General features: G+C 40.3%; 1 protein-coding gene across 1 annotated transcript in view; it reads left to right on the top strand.

Moving 5' to 3' along the window:
• Positions 1-21,071, top strand: part of LOC128661285 (uncharacterized) — a 427,186-nt gene that overhangs the window by 342,736 nt on the left and 63,379 nt on the right. The window contains 1 exon segment of the mRNA XM_053715558.1: positions 13,451-13,786. Coding sequence (XP_053571533.1) covers positions 13,451-13,786 — 336 coding nt within the window.

Genomic DNA, 21,071 nt, shown 5'->3' with positions numbered 1-21,071 from the left:
ACATATGTGACTGCGGTATGAATTCAATTGGAGTGATCTTATAACAGTTAGGGTTGCCATTATGTTTGTTATGACAATGTTTGATCACACTATGTGATTTTTTTATTGTTGGTCACACTACAAGAGTGTTCAGACCATCTATAGCTGACCTGTCTAATGGTACGACCTATGCATTGTATCCCACAACTACAATTCAATAAATAAATCACATAATGAGAAGCACAAGTCAGTGTGTCTTTAATAGGATAACTTTTTTTAGTAGTATGAGATGTGAAGCTAGTCTGCCCATGGCCAATATGATTACACATTTTACAATTTCTAGCAGCACATTTATAAGCTCCTCTTCTGGCTCTATAGTGTAAACTATTTCTATCTTTTTGGTTTGTTGTGATGTTTGTCTCCCCCAAAACAGTAGGATCATCCTGTCCATCTGTTGTAATATTTATTTGATTGTTACCATCCTTCTTTGTACTTTTATTTATACTTTTTACAATTTTACTTGGTGCTAGGATGTTTTTAAGGTTAGGGGGCCTTTTGTATACTACAATAGGTTTTTCTCCTAGCAGTTCATTAAGTATGGGGTCCCTCTTGAGGATCCTCCAATGTTTATCAAGTACTTTACGAATTAAGTGATGATTGCAATTATATTGTGCGATAAATCTAAGGGTAGGCTTAGTTGGTCCAATTTTTCCTCCTTCAATATTCTCAAAGTATGTGTCCCTATTGTCTGTTCTTGCCCTAAGGAAACCTCTCTCAATAATTTCAAATGGATAATGTTTTTCTATAAATCTCTGTTTTAAAGTGAGGCTTTGCTAATCATATTGGCTAAGGGAACTACAATTACGTCTTAAGAGAGTAAAAAATGGAGGAGCACAAACCGGGTGGAATGCAAATAAAAAGGGTTTATTGAAACCAGGCGCCGTAGCGCGGCATGAGAGTAGACAAATTTACAAATAATCAACAAAAAATTGGTGGAGGGGATAAACACCCCGGGTTAAACACGGAATACCAAAGTGCTGGGGCTGAAAAAGTCAGGTAAACGCGTTTCAGCGTGAAGCCTTACTCATTACCTAGTCTAAAAATAGTACACTGTGCACTATAAAACCGTCAGCCCCATTTCTCATTGGTCAGAGGGTACACACCCTCCTCCTTAACCTGACCGATGGAATTCTCAATGGAAAGCCAGCCCCTAGCTGCCAGGTTAACAGGACAGCATAGAGATAAATATGAGCACAGGATTTACATTCTATACTGCAGAAGATATAATACGTAATGATAATAATTAACTAAGTGGAAAAAATGTATATACATATACAGTGTGGGAAAAGCATATAAATTAATTATATATATAGAGAAGGCACCGTACAAGAAATAATAATAATAACATGTTTACCTCCGCTGCCCTCAAATTCTCACTTGCCAGCAAATACTAATAAGCACAGGATAGTCTGTCTCCACTGAACTAGACTAAACTTGTATATATATTAAATGGCTATGTAAATAGATAAATAAACCACACACGGGACAGCAGATGAATAGAGTGGCTGTTAAGCATACAACACAGCAAATAAATGCGGAGATTAAGTAAAGTTCTACACAGAGCATACGCTTCAGAGGACAGCAGGACATCCTGTATGAAAAAAGAGAATCAGACAGTTAGACCATCAGTAACCAATTAACATATCCTTATATGACATGAGCTATATCTAAGATACACCAGTATGATCATTAGGCTCTAGTAGAGGGGGGGGGGTGTCGGGTAATGGAGATGTCAACACCTCACTGACCATCACAGAATTGATAAATATATACGTGAGTAAGTGACAATATACCACTTAATAAACTAAGGGTAACAAGTAAGAGGGAAACCATAAGGGTATGAATTAGCTATAGTTAAGAGTGTCTATCTAGAATAACCAATTAATTAAGAGAGTACAAGGAGAGACAAGAGAGTGAAGCAGAGGGGAGGACAGGTGTAATAACCATAGACAGTCACCAAAAGTTGATGAGGTCATACTCTGAATTGAGGCCCCCTGGAACTCTAGTTTTGAGCTTAAAGATCCAGAAGACCTCCCTCTCCCCCAACTTACGTTTTCTATCCTGTCCCCTCTTTAATGGAGGTATCCGTTCAATGATGGTCCAAGTGAATGTTGAGACATCCTTTGAGTGAAAACCTGAGAAGTGGTTTACAAGCGGGGTGGTAAGGACACCTGCCCTAATGTCTGCAAGATGTTCCTTTATACGTGTTCTGGCCTCTCTCGTGGTGAGCCCTACGTACTGGACAGAGCATTCCTCACAACTAATCACATAAATAATAAATGTGGACCTACAATTTAAACAACACTTTATCTTAAACTCTTGTCCAGTGTTGAGGGAGTAGAATTTGTCCCCTGTCACTAGTCTCTCACAGGCCACGCACGTCCGATGATGACAACGGAATGTGCCTTTAACACTTAGCCACATTCCGTTGTCATCATCGGACGTGCGTGGCATTTTTATTTTTGAAGTGTGATGGTAACAATATTGTCATTACGCCATTTATAGATCATATTGTAATGCTTTGAATGTTTAATATTATTTATTTATTTTATGTATTAGGTGTGACGGTAGCAATGCTATCGTTATGCCACTGCTAAAATTTACCAATATATAAATAAGAGGTGTCCCCACTACTGATCGTCAAGGGTTCTAGTTATAATTTACTTGTGGGTAATTATAATTATACAACGCATCATCTATTTGGCATTAGATAGCATTGGGCTATCATTGGCAAAGTTTTGTGATTGTTGAAATGTTTATTATGTAACGATATATATGGTGCTTATACACCTGAATGTGTTACTAACAACACACATGGATGTGTGATTGGTTCACTCACCGGCATTTTTGTCCAATAGGAATTAACACCCTAGTAGGCGTAGTTTTCCAGCGAATGGTGACTGGTCAAATCTTGTTACACATATGTTTACAAAGGAGACGTACACGAATGACGCTTAGTGAATCAATATTGTGTTGATAGATGGGTGTGATCATATACACTGTTATGATTGGTCTCTGTTGATTGTAGACAGCGGGTATATTAGAGCAAGCAAGGTAACCACACACATGGATGTGTGATTGGTTCACTCACTTGTGGGTAATTATAATTATACAACGCATCATCTATTTGGCATTAGATAGCATTGGGCTATCATTGGCAAAGTTTTGTGATTGTTGAAATGTTTATTATGTAACGATATATTTGGTGCTTATACACCTGAATGTGTTACTAACAACACACATGGATGTGTGATTGGTTCACTCACCGGCATTTTTTTCCAATACGAATTAATGCCCTAGTAGGCGTAGCTCTCCAGCGAATGGTGATTGGTTAAATCTCATTACACATATGTTTACAAAGGAGACGTACACGAATGATGCTTAGTGAATTAATATTGTGTTGATAGATGGGTGTGATCGTATACACTGTTAAGATTGGTCTTTGTTGATTGTAGACAATGGGTATATTAGAGCAAGGTATAGGAGGAGCATTACAGCCTGATGAAACAGCATATTTGCTGAGAAACGCGTTGCTGTGCTTCAATGTATCGATTTTAACTGGTTTTAATAAAATACCACTTTTATCTTTACCTTACTCTATTCTGCTTTGGGTACTGGATTGGGTACTCCCACACATGTTCACTCGCTGATGGTGAATTCTGCAGGTATATCCTACGCCTGGTTTGTGACTGCTGACCTTTCCAGATTCTATGGGTAGTACATCATGTTCAGCCCTTTGCCAACTGATTGAGTCAGCCGAGCGGCTCTGAAGCCTTGGTTCGTTGATTATTGCACTGGATGTGCACCTAGGCTTGTGAGTATATTTTGGATGTTTATGCTCATATTGCTTGCCTAGCCCTACGTTATTACACCATCAGGCGCTTCTTTCTATCTCCTCTTTTTAGGAACTGGTTTAAATGAGCAGCATCACAGACTTTGCCCCAGAGTCAGCAAGAGAGGTGAGTAAAATGGCTGCCAGCAGCACATGGCAAACAAAGCAGGGAAAAATCCCTGACACATACACACACATACTCCTACATACATACACACACACACACACACACACACACACACACTCTCTCACTCATCTATACTTTAAGCCAGCACCCACTCCTGGTGCCTGGTTTCAAGTAAATAGCACAGTCCTCTAGGGCAGTGTTTCCCAACCGCGGTCCTCAAGTATCTCCAACAGGCCTGGTTTTCATTATAGCTGAACCAGTGCACAGGTGAAGTAATCATCTGATCAGTAACACCATGGTTAGTAACCTGCTCTCACCCATCAGCTGATTATTTCACCTGTGCTCTAGTTTAGCTATAATGAAAACCAGGACTGTTGGGGGTACTTGAGGAACGCAGTTGGGAAACACTGCTCTAGGGTTTAAATGACACAGCTTTGATACATTTTTTTTTAAAAAAAATATCTATTTATTGAGTTATTATTGACATACAATCACAATAAACAAATACAGGAAAGGCTTATTATACATAATAACATTATTATAACAACACCTACTTAATTCTAGTACTCAGCGCATTATTATACATACAGTAATAGAAGTATTCTACTCTCTCATACTTGTCTTGTTGTCTTCTTATTTCCACTTCAAAATATAATATCTGTCATTAACGCAGGACATAATCATCTGGCAACCGGGAAGATAAAAACAGGGAAAAAAAACACCCGGCCCTCTACCCCACGACCCTGCCCGCTCCAAGCCTTGGCCTATCCCATCCAGCAACTCGGGAAAATACAAGTTAAAATAACCATGCAGAAATAATCTGATTTGTGAAAGTTTGCCACTAGTTGTTTCTGACTACATTCTAGTAGAGTTAGAATTACCCTCCTCCATTTAGCAAAGACAATTTGTACCCTCTTCTCTTTAATCAGAGATGGATCATATTGTTCTATATTTATTTGCATTAGAATTCTATTTGTGAATTATTTTATAGTTAAATAGCCACTAGCTTTCCATGTTCTGAAGATAATGTTCCTGCCCAATAAAATTCCAGTCTTTAGTAGGTTATTATTAATCTTATTCATCCTATCTAAGTATAGAAATATGTCTCTGGCATTTAAAGTGAATGTCAATTTTTCCGGTATGGATGATATATTTATGTAGACAATCATCCTATTAAGCATACCGCCAATATAATTTTTTAATAAAACTATTAATTTGTTTTTAATTTTATATAGTAAATATCGTTCATTTACTTTACCCGCTCCTCCCACTCACTGTTTCCTTATTCTCCTCCATATTACGTATACAGCGGTCCCACCCGCTGTTTACGTATCGGCAATGCGCGCTCCCGTTTAAGTCTGCCATTGCGCATGCGTTACTCCTGTTTCCGCTGTCAAACAACATAGTATTCATTGAATCAGTACATTCAATGAATACTATTGTTGCGAAGCGAAGGACAGGATCTCCTACCCCCAGCCTGTAATACCGCCAATTAGAAGTAAAATACTCTGTATACTAGTCTATACTACTATACTAAAAAAACTCTGTATACTAGTCTATTGCGCATGGGCGAAATGTGCACTCGCTTATGCTAACGAGCTGAGAACCACAATAGAACGCAAGCGCAAGAAGGACTCATTACGTCATCCTAAGGGGTTGGGTCCCCCTGTGGTTAGAGCCGTTATTGGCTCGGAAGACGTCCATTATAATCAACACGGACGGAGCGCGAATGCCGGGTGGAGGATGAGAATAACGGGAAACAACATAAATTATTAAAAATAAAGGTATATATTTAAATATTTACAAATTGATGAATGAAACTCCAGTTTTTTTTTATAAACAACTGTTACAGAGAACCTTAGTCATTAAGCTGACTTTACATTCACTTTAACACTATTTCTGTATCTAAGAATTTATTCAGCCAAAAATTGACTTTTTTCCAGAAGTCTCTAATCTTAGGGCAAGACCAAACACAATGCAATATATTTGCCTTCAGTAAGGAGCATCTATAGCATCCTATTTTTTGTACTGGGGACCATTTTGACATTTCCGCAGGGGTTATATAAGTTTTATTTAAAAGTCACATGCAGTGGCATAGCATGGGTTGTCAGCGCCCAGGGCAAGGCAAGTATTGCGCCTCCTAACCCATTAGCACTGACTGAGTTTCTTCCACTAGTACAGTAGGGATTGACTATAGTACCTCACTGTACCACCTCACTATTGTACCCCCTAATTCAGAATTCCTCAGTGCTCGGATTATGAAATAGTTGAAAATGTTATCACAAAAAGTATACCCATATAAATAAAAAAGACAAGATGAACCTTGCATGTATAAATATATATTACCATCTTATAGCTATAAAGTATGGAAGTCTGCACAACTCGCCTATATCAGGTCTGCTGCTATGTCTCGCACTGTACTAGAGCAGCGCTCAGGAAGGGGGAGAAAAGTCTAGAGAGGAAAGCAGTAACTATTTACATTGAGCTATAAAGGAACAAAGACACCTAGAGGGTGAAATGAAAATTGCAGGCACAAAACACCAGGATGATCACTTCCTCCCGGCACTGCATGTGAGACACTCAGTGAGAGCGTTGGTGAAGACTGGAGAGCGCACCTCATGATAAGGAGATGGCTCTTTAATTTTGCGCCTCAAAGAATTATGCACCCGGGGCAACCGCCCCTGTGCCCCCCCCCCCCCAAAGTACACCACTGGTCACATGTGAGATTCTCTCCAGGCTTGTGTCTTAGTGTTTTTAAATAAAGTTCTATAACTCACTTATGTCGTCTGCTGTAACCTCCTTAAAATGCTTTACCCATATGTCTTGACATTTATTCAAGTTTTCTAATCCCTTCTTTTTCATTTTAATATTGTACCAAATCAAAATGTCTGTTATCCCTGCTGTATATTTATTTCTTTTAGTGACCATGCCCTATCTGTCTCTGCTAGAATATTAAAATAGAAATTTCTTATCTGCAAATAAGCAAAGAAATCATATTTAGGTAGTAAAATTCTTGGCAAATATCAGAAAATGCTTTGATTGTCCCTAGATTTAAGTCCTCTAATTGGTGTAAATAAATTAGACCATTCTGCTTCCATAAATTGAAGGTTCTTGTAACAGCACTCTGGGCAAATCCCACGTTAACACAAATAGTTGGGTATCTGGACAATCGATTATTTATTTGTTTGTGTATTTGTGCCATGCCAGTACAATATTATATATTGATTTGTTTTCCTTTATGACATTGGGTATCTCATTTATTTTTATATGTAGTAGCCCCGTAATTGATAGTGGATAAATTAGACCTTCTTCTAATTGTGTATAAGATACTATCGGCTAGATTACGAGTTTTGTGTTAGAGGCTATGCGGTGCTAACTAGCAGTTTTCTCTCACCGCTCACTTACATGCAGCGCTGGTATTACGGGTTTTTACAAACCCACCGTTAAAAGGCAAGAAGTGAGCACTGAGAAAAATTTTGCTCCTTACCGCACTCCAATACTAGCGCTGCTTAAGTCAGCGGTGAGCTGGTCGTACGTGCTTGTGAACGATTTCCCCATAGGAATCAACGGGGAGAGTCCGCTGAGAAAAAGCCTAACACCTGCAATAAAGCAGCGTAAAACTCAGTAACGCAGACCCATTGATTCCTATGGGGAAACACATTTTATGTCTACACCTAACACCCTAACATGAACCCCGAGTCTAAACACCCCTAATCTTACACTTATTAAGCCCTAATCTGCCTCCCCCGACGTCGCCGACACCTATATTATATTTATTAAGCCCTAATCTGCCGCTCTGGACACCGCCGCCACCTACATTATACTTATGAACCCCTAATCTGCTGCCCCCAACATCGCCGACACCTACATTATATTTATTAACCCCTAATCTGCCGCCCCCAATGTCGCCGCCACCTACCTACACTTATTAACCCCTAATCTGTCGCCCCAACGTCGCTGCCACTATAATAAACATATTAACCTAAACCGCCTCACTCCCGCCTCGCAAACATTAGTTAATTATTAACCCCTAATCTGCCACCCCCAACGTCGCCGCCACTATACTAAATGTATTAACCCCTAATCCTAAATCTAAGCCTAACCCTAACTTAAATATAATTTAAATAAAATTACTATAATTAGCTAAATTATTGCTATTGAAAACTAAATACTTACCTATAAAATAAACCCTAAGCTAGCTACATTATAACTAATAGTTACATTGTAGCTAGCTTAGGGTTTATTTTTATTTCATAGGCAAGTTTGTATTTATTTTAACTAGGTAGAATAGCTTTAAATACTTATTAACTATTTAATAACTACCTAGCTAAAATAAATACAAAAGTGTCTGTAAAATAAAACCTAACCTAAGTTACAATAACACCTAACACTACACTATAATTAAATAAATTAAATTAAATGCAATTACCTAAATTAAATTAGCTAAAGTACAAAACCCCCCACTAAATTGCAGAAAATAAACAAATTACAAGATATTTATATTATTTGGGGAGTTGGTTGTGTGGGTGGTGGGTTTTACTGTTGGGGGTTGTTTGTATTTTTTTTTTTTACAGGTAAAAGAGCTGATTACTTTGGGGCAACGCCCCGCAAAAGGCCCTTTTAAGGGCTATTTGTAGTTTAGGCTAGGTTTTTTTTATTTGGGGGGGGGCTTTTATATTTTGATAGGGCTATTAGATTAGGTGTAATTAGTTTAAATATCTTGTAATTTATTTATTATTTTCTGTAATTTACTTCCATGGTGTTATCAACCTGCTTACATCTTTCCGCCTCTAGTTCTTCTTCCAAGAGTGATCTCCAAAATCATCATGGAGCAATCATTTGTGCTGCTGGTGGTTCCAGCATGTCCTCACAGGTTTTGGTATGCAGATCTTGTTCGGATGTCCAGTTGCCAACCTTGGCCACTTCCATTAAGGCCAGACCTTCTTCCTCAAGGTCCGTTTTTTCCATCAGGATCTCAAATCATTAAATTTGAAGGTATGGAAATTGAACGCTTAGTGCTTAGTCATAGAGGTTTCTCTGACTCAGTGATTAATACTATGTTGCAGGCTCGGAAATCTGTCTCTAGAAAGATTTATTATCGAGTTTTAAAGACTTACATTTCATGGTGTTCTTCTCATAAATTCTCTTGACATTCATTTAGAATTCCTAGAATTTTACAGTTTCTTCAGGATGCTTTGGATAAAGGTTTGTCTGCAAGTTCCTTGAAAGGACAAATCTCTGCTCTTTCTGTTTTTTTCCACAGGAAAATTGCTAAACTTCCTGATATTCATTGTTTTGTACAGACTTTGGTTCGTATCAAGCCTGTCATTAAATCAGTCTCTCCTCCTTGGAGTCTTAATTTGCTTTTGAAAGCTTTACAGGCTCCTCCATTTGAGCCTATGCATTCTTTGGACATTAAACTACTTTCTTGGAAAGTGTTGTTCCTTTTGGCCATCTCTTCTGCTAGAAGAGTTTCTGAATTATCCGCTCTCTCTTGTGAATCTCCTTTTCTGATTTTTCATCAGGATAAGTAGTAAGAAGTGAATACAGCGCCAACAAGAGGCCAAGGGATAAATATACTCACAGAGAGATAAAAGAAGATTATTTAATGAACCATGTTAAAAAGCATCAGTAATAAAAGACTATATATAAAAAATGTAAAAAGCACATATAAATAAAATTACAAATACAGGAATATCTTACAGAAGCGGCTCAAAGGGCCAAAGCTTATAATTACAATAAAAACAGAGGTAATAACAGGTGATCAGTGTGAGTGGTACACCAGAATAAGAGTGTATACTGATAAAACAGAATTAGCCTAAGTACAACTGTAGCAAGTGCATCAAGCAAAAAACTAACAAACAATAATACAAACAATAGTGTTCAAAATTAGTGTTACAAAAATAGTGTTCCAAAAAATAGAAAAATGCACTGCAGTGCAAAAAAAGGGGGTGGCAAAATAATTGTATAGATACAATCAAATAGTGAGTGAGTGCAAATGGATAAAAAAATGCTAGCTACTTAATCCAGTGAGGTTAAGATATAATTAAATAAAATACACAATATGCAATAACATAAAAAATAAAATACACAATATGCAATAACATAAAAAATAAAAAATAATAAAATATAAAATATAATCCAAAAAAGTGTTCAAAAAGTTGATCAACAAATGTTAGCGAAGAACAAAAATAAGTCAATCAAAACTAAAAAATGGAAAAAATGGGTGATGAAAAGCAAGGTGAAAGTGAGGAAATTGATTCCTTCCAATGTTAGTTACTTTAACAGATCCAAATTCCTGAGTGTGGTTGCTGAAGTAGCTGAATGGATCCTAGCACCTGTCAGCTGCTCCTATGGTATCCTAAAAAGTGTCCCTGTAAAAAAAAGAAATTCACAACATAGTGTATCCAATATGAGAATGAAGTAAAGATTAAAGTAATGCTTACCAATATGTCAACGCGTTTCTGCCCTCAAAAAAGGGCCTTTCTTGAGAAAGGCCCTTTTTTGAGGGCAGAAACGCGTTGACATATTGGTAAGCATTACTTTAATCTTTACTTCATTCTCATATTGGATACACTATGTTGTGAATTTCTTTTTTTTACAGGGACACTTTTTAGGATACCATAGGAGCAGCTGACAGGTGCTAGGATCCATTCAGCTACTTCAGCAACCACACTCAGGAATTTGGATCTGTTAAAGTAACTAACATTGGAAGGAATCAATTTCCTCACTTTCACCTTGCTTTTCATCACCCATTTTTTCCATTTTTTAGTTTTGATTGACTTATTTTTGTTCTTCACTAACATTTGTTGATCAACTTTTTGAACACTTTTTTGGATTATATTTTATATTTTATTATTTTTTATTTTTTATGTTATTGCATATTGTGTATTTTATTTTTTATGTTATTGCATATTGTGTATTTTATTTAATTATATCTTAACCTCACTGGATTAAGTAGCTAGCATTTTTTTATCCATTTGCACTCACTCACTATTTGATTGTATCTATACAATTATTTTGCCACCCCCTTTTTTTGCACTGCAGTGCATTTTTCTATTTTTTGGAACACTATTTTTGTAACACTAATTTTGAACACTATTGTTTGTATTATTGTTTGTTAGTTTTTTGCTTGATGCACTTGCCACAGTTGTACTTAGGCTAATTCTGTTTTATCAGTATACACTCTTATTCTGGTGTACCACTCACACTGATCACCTGTTATTACCTCTGTTTTTATTGTAATTATCAGCTTTGGCCCTTTGAGCCGCTTCTGTAAGATATTCCTGTATTTGTAATTTTATTTATATGTGCTTTTTACATTTTTTATATATAGTCTTTTATTACTGATGCTTTTTAACATGGTTCATTAAATAATCTTCTTTTATCTCTCTGTGAGTATATTTATCCCTTGGCCTCTTGTTGGCGCTGTATTCACTTCTTACTACTTGTGCATATTTTTTGGAGGTTGGTTAGGATCTCTGTTTGGATACAGCTTGGGGATTACCTTAGCGCTTGTACACACACCCTTTTTCACTATTTTCATCAGGATAAGGCAGTTTTGCAGACCTCATTTAAATTCTTACCCAAGGTTGTGAATTCTAACAACATTAATAGAGAAATTGTTGTCCCTTCTTTGTGTCCTAATCCTAAGAATTCTTTGGAGAGATCTTTAGTTTCTTTGGATGTGGTGAGAGCTCTGAAATATTATGTTGAAGCCACTAAAGATTTCAGGAAGACTTCTAGTCTATTTGTTATCTTTTCTGGTTCCAGGAAAGGTCAGAAGGCTTCTGCCGTTTCTTTGGCATCGTGGTTAAAGCTTTTGATTCATCAAGCTTATTTGGAGTCGGGTAAAGCCCCGCCTCAGAGAATTACAGCTCAGTTTCCACTTCTTGGGTTTTTAAGAATGAAGCTTCAGTTGATCAGATTTGCAAAGCAGCAACTTGGTCTTCTTTGCATACTTTTACTAAATTCTACCATTTTGATGCATTTGCTTCTTCGGAAGCAGTTTTTGGTAGGAAAGTTCTTCAGGCAGCTGTTTCAGTTTGATTCTTCTGCTTATGATTTAAGTTTTTCTTTTTATTATTTGAGAATAAACTTATATTTGGGTCATGGATTTATTTTTTCAGCGAAATGGTTGTTTTTATTTTGTCCCTCCCTCTCTAGTGACTCTTGCTTGGAAGTTCCACATCTTGGGTATTGCTATCCCATACGTCACTAGCTCATGGACTCTTGCCAATTACATGAAAGAAAACATAATTTATGTAAGAACTTACCTGATAAATTAATTTCTTTCATATTGGCATGAGTCCAAGAGGCCCACCCTTTTCTTTTTAAAGACAGAATGAGTCCACGGATTTCATCCTTACTTGTGGGATTTCACCTCCTGGTCAGCAGGAGGAGGCAAAGAGCACCACAGCAGAGCTGCTATATATAGCTCCTCCCTCCCTTCCCTCCCACTCCAGTCATTCTCTTTGCCTATGTTAGTGATAGGAAGAGATAAAGTGAGGTGTCAGATTAGATTCTTCAATCAAGAGTTTATTATTTTTAAAGTAGTGTCAGAGAGTGCTACTTTGTTCTAGGGTGTAGCCGTAGTCCATATCAGTCTCTACAGTAGAGCATCTGGTGGCTTTAGAGCAATGGGAACTTGTGGGACATAATTCTCACTGCGCCTCCCATATTGATGCTGCCCTGATTCCAGAATACCTGAGGGATATTTACTCAGGAATTTCTTCTTTTTCAGGTCCATAGGAGGGAGAGGATGTCTTACACCTGATGCATTGCCTGACTAAATAAACGGCAGACATGTGAGGTAAGTGCCACTTTGTTTTTCTGGGGTTTAGTGCAAAAAAACTCAGAGACAGGAGAGAACTTTATTCACTTGTGTTATATATCTAAGGGCTCAGGGAAGTCTCTTGATATTGGGGACATTTATCCTCCTTGAGGATCTGTTTAAGCAGGCACTGGGGCTAGGAGACATTTTTTATTTGGGGTCTGGTGGTTTAACGGTGGCTTAATTATGCAATATTCCGACCGGGAGAGACTGCATGTAGTAACACCCACGACGGGGCGGGGCTTCCTGTTACACTCCTTTTTCACTGCACTTCAGTGGCCATTTCTACGACGGAACGTTCACTTCTGCCTATGTCTAGCAATGCATGGTTCTGAGATACATGCGTTTCTAGGAGCGGTTAGAACAGCGAAATTTCCCTGTGTTATCCGGATCGTGGCACACCAAGAAAGAGGTTTTGCAGGTCCTGGAGTCAGGTAGACACCTCAGCAGGGCTGCTGAGGTGTAGGGGTGTCATTTATTTTTGGTTTGCAGCGTTAATTGTCTGTGCAGGAAAAAAGTTACACTTTTAAATTTAAAGGCACAGTAACGTTTTTATTTGTAAGAAATTTTTTGATTACAAATAAAATTGTTTTAGTCCGAATTGTGTTTTTGTGATCAGTATGGACCAAGGGGCTTTACAAGAGGTCACTTGCTTCTTGTGTTTTGACGCAAATGTGGAACCACCAGTACCTTTCTGTTCCTCGTGTATCCAGAGGACTATAAGTTACAGAGAACAGATTTTATCTGAGCAAGATTTTGCTGAGGCAGATGTTGTCCAGGAATCTAATGCAGATTTGTCACATTTGTCTCCGCAAGCGTCCCAAATTGTACAGCCCTTACAAGCAGTGCCCTGCGTTTCCACTATAACTCCTGCTGGATTTACTCTAGGAGACATTGCTTCTGTCATGTCTTCTACTATTTCTGATGCTTTGTCTGCAAGAGGTAAATCAGATCAGTAAGTGGGGTTTCTGACGCAGTTGTTGCAATTTCAGTGGTTCCTTCCCAGGGGCCTGAGGATGAGGATACCATTGTAGCATCTGAAGGTGAAATTTCAGATTCTGAAAGTGTAATTCCCATTCCAGATTCTGAGGTTGTATCTTTTAGGTTCAAGCTGGAACACCTCCGTCTGTTACTCAAGGAGGTTTTAGCGACTTTGGACGATAATGACTCCACTGTAATGGTTCAGTAAACTGAACAGATATTTTGAGGTTCCTTCCTCGTCAGACGTTTTTCCGGTCCCTGATCGAGCTTCTGAAATCATTGCTAAGGAGTGGGAGAGGCCGGGTTTACCGTTTTCTCCATCTCCTATATTTAAGAAAATGTTTCCCATAGCTGATTCAATTAAGGAGGCTTGGCAAACAGTTCCTAAGGTGGAGGGGGCCGTTTCCACTTTAGGTAAACGAACTACTATCCCTATAGAAGATAGTTGTGCTTTCAAAGACCCTATGGACAAAAAGTTAGAGGGTTTACTCAAGAAAATGTACATACACCAGGGCTTACAATGGCAGCCAGTGGTGTGTATTGCTACCGTCACAAGTGCGGCGGCATATTGGTTCGATGCGTTGTCCGATGCTATTAGGACAGAGACTTCATTGGACGAGATCCAAGATAGGATAAAGGCTCTTAAGCTAGCTAATTCCTTTATCACGGATGCTTCCCTTCAAGTTATTAAACTGGGAGCGAAAATTTCTAGTTTTTCTATTCTAGCCCGCAGAGCTTTATGGTTAAAATCTTGGTCTGCAAACGTGTCCTCTAAGTCTAAGCTTCTACCTATTCCCTACAAGGGGAAGACCTTGTTTGGACCGGGCCTGTCAGAAATTATCTTGGATAGCACCGGAGGTAAGGGTCATCTCCTCCCTCAGGATAAGAGAAACAAACAAAGGGGACGACAAAGCAATTTTCGTTCCTTTCGGAATTTCAAAGGAAATTCTTCCTCTACTGCCTCCAAACAGGAGCAGGCTAAACCGGCATGGAGGCATAATCAACCCTGGAATAAGGGAAAACAATCCAAGAAGCCTGCTGTTGAATCTAAGACGGCATGAAGGGCATGCCCCCGATCCGGGACCGGATCTTGTAGGGGGCAGACTTTCCTTTTTCACTCAGGCTTGGATTCGAGATGTTCAGGATCCCTGGGCAATAGAAATTGTGTCCCAGGGATACAGGTTAGAGTTTAAGAGTCTTCCTCCCAGAGGCAGGTTTCTGCTTTCAAGATATTCTGCAGACCAGACAAAGAGAGAGGCGTTCTTACATTGCATAAGAGACCTTTCCAATCTAGGAGTGATTGTTCCTGTCCCAGTTCAGGAACAGGGTCTGGGATTCTATTCCAATCTGTTCGTGGTCCCCAAAAAAGAGGGAACCTTCAGGCCTATTTTGGACCTCAAGGGTCTAAACAAATTTCTCAGAGTACCGTCCTTCAAGATGGAAACTATTCGTTCCATTCTTCCTTTGATCCAAGAGGGTCAATTTATGACAACGGTGGATTTAAAGGACGCGTAGCTGCATGTTCCCATTCACAAGGAACATCACAAGTTCCTCAGGTTTGCTTTTCTAGACAAGCATTTCCAGTTTGTGGCCCTTCCTTTCAGTCTTGCCACAGCTCCCAGGATCTTCACAAAAGTTCTGGGATCCCTGTTAGCAGTGCTTCGCTTAATGGGCGTTGCAGTGGCACCATATCTGGATGACATCCTCGTCCAGGCGCCATCTTTAGATCAAGCAAGATCCCATACGGACTTGGTGTTATCCTTCCTACAATCTCACGGGTGGAAGGTAAATTTAGAAAAGAGTTCCTTAGTGCCAAATACAAGAGTAGCTTTCTTGGGAACTATAATAGATTCCGTAGCAATGAAGATTTTTCTGACAGAAGTCAGGAAATCAAAGATTATCGATACTTGTCGAGTCCTTCAGTCCACTCCTCGGCCATCAGTGGCTCAGTGCATGGAGACAATCGTGCTGATGGTGGCTGCAATGGACATCATCCCGTTTGTTCGGTTTCATCTCAGACCTCTGCAGTTAAACATGCTCAGTCAATGGAACAGAGATTATGTGGATTTGTCTCCTTGAATCATACTGGAGCAAGAGACAAGGGATTCTCTTCAATGGTGGTCTTCTCTGGATCATCTGTCTCAGGGAACCTGCTTTCGCAGACCATCTTGGGTGATTGTAACAACAGATGCCAGCCTTTTAGGGTGGGGTGCAGTCTGGGGTTCCCTAAAGGCTCAGGGTCTTTGGACTCAGTCAGAGTCTGTTCTTCCTATATATAAACATTCTAGAGCTAAAATCGATTTTCAATGCTCTTCTGGCCTGGCCCCAGTTGGCCTGAGTTTAGTTCATCAGGTTCCAGTCGTACAACATAACTTGTGTGGCTTATATCAATCATCAGGGAGGAACGAGGAGTTCCTTAGCGATGACGGCAGTAACCAAAGTAATTCAGTGGACAGAGGCCTATTCCTGTTGTCTGTCAGCGATCCACATCCCAGGGGTGGACAACTGGGAGGCGGACTTTCTGAGCAGGCAGTCTTTTCATCCGGGGGAGTGGGAACTCCATCCAGAAGTGTTCTCCAGTCTGATTCTCAAGTGGGGTCAGCCGGAATTGGATCTCATGGAATCTCGGTGGAATGCCAAGCTCCCAAGGTACGGATCGAGGTCCAGGGACCCCCAGGCGGAAATGATAGATGCTCTGGCGGTTCCTTGGACCTTCAATCTTGCATACCTATTTCCTCCATTTGCGCTTCTTCCTTGAGTCATTGCTCGAATCAAGCAGGAAAGGGCATCAGTGATCCTCATTGCTCCGGCGTGGCCTCGCAGGATTTGGTATGCAGATCTGGTGGACATGTCATCTCTGCCACCTTGGAGACTTCCGTTGAGGAAGGACCTTCTAATTCAAGGGCCCTTCCTTCACCAAAATCTAGTTTTTCTGAAGCTAACTGCTTGGAGATTGAACGCTTAATCCTATCCAAGCCGGGGGTTTTCTGATTCGGTCATAGAGACCATGATCCAGGCTTGTAAACCTGTGACTAGAAAGATTTACCATAAGATATGGCGTAAATATATTTATTGGTGTGAATCCAAGGGCTACTCATAGAGTAGGGTTAGGATTCCCAGAATTTTGTCTTTTCTCCAAGAAGGATTGGAGAAGGGTTTATATCGGCAAGTTCCCTAAAGGGTCAGATCGGTGCCTTATCTATTTTGTTACACAAACATCTGGCGGATGTCCCAGATATTCAATCCTTTTGTCAGGATCAGGCCTGTGTTTAAACCAATTGCTTTTCCATGGAGTCTTAATTTAGTTCTTAAGGTTCATCAAGGGGTTCCGTTTGAACCTATGCTTTCTTTAGATATTTAGTTGTTATCTTGGAAAGTTTTTTATTTCTTGCTGCCATTTCTTCAGCTCGAAGAGTGTCTGAGCTTTCAGCATTACAATACAACTCACCTTATCTTATTTTTCATTCAGATAAGGTAGTTTTACGAACTAATCTAGGTTTCCTTCCTAAGGTTGTTTCAGACAGGAACATTAATCAGGAGATTGTTGTTCCTTCCTTGTGTCCTAATCCTTCTTCTTATAAGGAACGTCTTTTGCACAATTTGGACGTGGTCCGTGCTTTGAAATTTTATTTACAAGCGACTAAGGACTTTCGTCAGTCGTCTTCTTTATTTGTCATTTTTTCTGGAAAACTTAAGGGTCAGAGAGCTACGGCTACCTCTCTTTCTTATTGGCTGAGGAGTATCATCCATTTTGCATATGAGACTGCTGGACAGCAGCCTCCTGAAAGAATTACGGCTCATTCCACTAGGGCTGTTGCTTCCTCATGGGCATTCATAAATGAAGCTTCTGTAGAACAGATTTGCAAGGCTGCAACTTGGTCCTCTCTTCACACTTTTTCTAAATTTTACAAATTTGATACTTTTTCTTCGGCTGAGGCTGTTTTTGGGAGAAAGGTTCTTCAAGCAGTGGTGCCTTCTGTTTAGGTTCCCTGTCTTGTCCCTCCCTTATCCATGTACTCTAGCTTTGGTATTGTATCCCACAAGTATGGATGAAATCCGTGGACTCATCGTGTCTATAAATAGAAAAGAAAATTTATGCTTACCTGATAAATTTGTTTCTTTTTAGACACAATGAGTCCACGGCCCGCCCTGTTCTCTGAGACCGGTTATTATTTTTGTAAACTTCAGACACCTCTGCTCCTTGGCTTTTCCTTTCTCTTCCTAACCTCAGTCGAATAACTGGAGTGGGAGGGAAGGGAGGAGCTATATATAGCAGCTCTGCTGTGGTGCTCTTTGCCTCCTCCTGCTGACCAGGAGGTGAAATCCCACAAGTAAGGATGAAATCAGTGGACTCATCATGTCTAAAAAGAAACAAATTTATCAGGTAAGCATACATTTTCTTTTTATGGCGGTTATGATTTTTTGGTATAAAGCACAATTATTTCCAAATTCCTTTGTTGATGCTTTTTACTCCTTTCTTTATCACCCCACTTCTTGGCTATTGGTTAAACTGAATTGTGGGTGTGGTGAGGGGTGTATTTATAGGCATTTTGAGGTTTGGGAAACTTTGTCCTCCTGGAAGGATTGTATATCCCATACGTCATTAGCTCATGGACTCTTGCCAATATGAAAGAAATTAATTTATTCATGGATAATACACTGTCAGCGGTATTAGCCAGATTGCCTGAATTTAGAGGAAAGCGAGACATTTCTGGGGTTAGGCGTAATACAGAGCATGCAGACGCTTTAAGGCCCATGTCTGATACTGCGTCACTATATGCAGAAGCTGAGGAAGGAGAGCTTCAGTCTGTGGGTGACATTTCTGACTCAGGGAAACCTGATTCTGATATTTCTACTTTTAAATTTAAGCTTGAGAACCTCCGGGTATTGCTTAGAGAGGTTTTAGCTGCTCTGAATGACTGTGACACAATTGCAGTGCCAGAGAAATTGTGTAGACTGGATAAATACTATGCAGTGCCGGTGTGTACTGATGTTTTTCCAATACCTAAAAGGTTTACAGAAATTATTACTAAGGAGTGGGATAGACCCGGTGTGCCATTTTCCCCCCCTCCTATTTTTAGAAAAATGTTTCCAATAGACGCCACCACACGGGACTTATGGCAGACGGTCCCTAAGGTGGAGGGAGCAGTTTCTACTTTAGCAAAGCGAACTACTATCCCTGTCGAGGACAGTTGTGCTTTTTCAGATCCAATGGATAAAAAACTAGAGGGTTACCTTAAGAAAATGTTTATACAACAAGGTTTTATCCTGCAGCCCCTTGCGTGCATTGCTCCTGTCACGGCTGCTGCGGCGTTCTGGTTTGAGTCTCTGGTAGAGGCCTTTCAGACAGCTACTCCATTGACTGAAATACTTGACAAGCGTAGAACCCTTAAGCTAGCTAATTCTTTTGTTTCTGATGCCATTGTTCATTTAACTAAACTAACAGCTAAGAATTCTGGATTTGCCATCCAGGCGCGTAGGGCGCTATGGCTTAAATCTTGGTCAGCTGACGTGACTTCAAAGTCTAAATTACTTAACATTCCCTTCAAGGGGAAGACCCTATTCGGGCCTGGTTTGAAGGAAATTATTGCTGACGTTACTGGAGGTAAGGGTCATGCCCTTCCTCAGGACAGGGCCAAATCAAGGGCCAAACAGTCTAATTTTCGTGCCTTTCGAAACTTCAAGGCAGGTGCAGCATCAACTTCCTCTGCTACAAAACAAGAGGGAACTTTTGCTCAATCCAAGCCGGCCTGGAAACCTAACCAGGCCTGGAACAAAGGCAAGCAGGCCAGAAAGCCTGCTGCTGCCTCTAAGACAGCATGAAGGAACGGCCCCCTATCCGGTAACGGATCTAGTAAGGGGCAGACTTTCTCTCTTCGCCCAGGCGTGGGCAAGAGATGTTCAGGATCCCTGGGCGTTGGAGATCATATCTCAGGGATATCTTCTGGACTTCAAAGCTTCCCCCCCACAATGGAGATTTCACCTTTCAAGATTATCTGTAAACCAGATAAAGAGAGAGGCATTCTTATGCTGTGTGCAAGACCTCCTAGTTATGGGAGTGATCCATCCAGTTCCACAGATGGAACAGGGACAGGAATTTTATTCAAATCTGTTTGTGGTTCCCAAAAAAGAGGGAACCTTCAGACCAATTTTGGATCTAAAGATCTTAAACAAATTCCTCAGAGTTCCATCGTTCAAAATGGAAACTATTCGGACCATCCTACCTATGATCCAGGAGGGTCAGTACATGACCACAGTGGATTTGAAGGATGCTTACCTTCACATACCGATTCACAAAGATCATCATCGGTTCCTAAGGTTTGCCTTTCTAGACAGGCATTACCAGTTTGTGGCTCTCCCCTTCGGGTTAGCTACAGCTCCAAGAATTTTTACAAAGGTTCTGGGGTCGCTTCTGGCGGTCCTAAGACCGCGAGGTATAGCAGTGGCCCCTTATCTGGACTACATCCTGATACAGGCGTCAAGCTTTCAGATTGCCAAGTCACATACGGACATAGTTCTGGCATTTCTCAGGTCACATGGGTGGAAGGTGAACGAGGAAAAGAGTTCTCTATCCCCACTCACAAGAGTCTCCTTCCTAGGGACTCTGATAGATTCTGTAGAAATGAAGATTTACCTGACAGAATCCAGGTTATCAAAGCTTCTAAAATCTTGCCGTGTTCTTCATTCTATTCCGCGCCCTTCGGTGGCTCAATGCACGGAAGTAATCGGCTTAATGGTAGCGGCGATGGACATAGTGCCATTTGCGCGCCTACATCTCAGACCGCTGCAACTATGCATGCTCAGTCAGTGGAATGGGGATTACACAGATTTGTCCCCTCTGCTAAATCAAGATTCTCTTCTCTGGTGGCTATCTCGGGTCCATCTGTCCAAAGGTATGACCTTTCGCAGGCCAGATTGGACAATTGTAACAACAGATGCCAACCTTCTAGTTTGGGGTGCAGTCTGGAATTCCCTGAAGGCTCAGGGATCGTGGACTCAGGAGGAGAAACTCCTCCCAATAAATATTCTGGAGTTAAGAGCAATATTCAATGCTCTTCTAGCTTGGCCTCAGTTAGCAACCCTGAGGTTCATCAGATTTCAGTCGGACAACATCACGACTGTGGCTTACATCAACCATTAAGGGGGGACCAGGAGCTCCCTAGCGATGTTAGAAGTCTCCAAGATAATTCGCTGGGCAGAGACTCACTCTTGCCACCTATCAGCGATCCTTATCCCAGGTGTAGAGAACTGGGAGGCGG

Source organism: Bombina bombina, chromosome 5, assembly GCF_027579735.1.
Source record: "Bombina bombina isolate aBomBom1 chromosome 5, aBomBom1.pri, whole genome shotgun sequence".
In the NCBI taxonomy this organism is placed as follows: Eukaryota; Metazoa; Chordata; class Amphibia; order Anura; family Bombinatoridae; genus Bombina; species Bombina bombina.
Note: the sequence above shows the minus strand (reverse complement) of the source record. Positions and strands in the feature narration are given on the sequence as shown.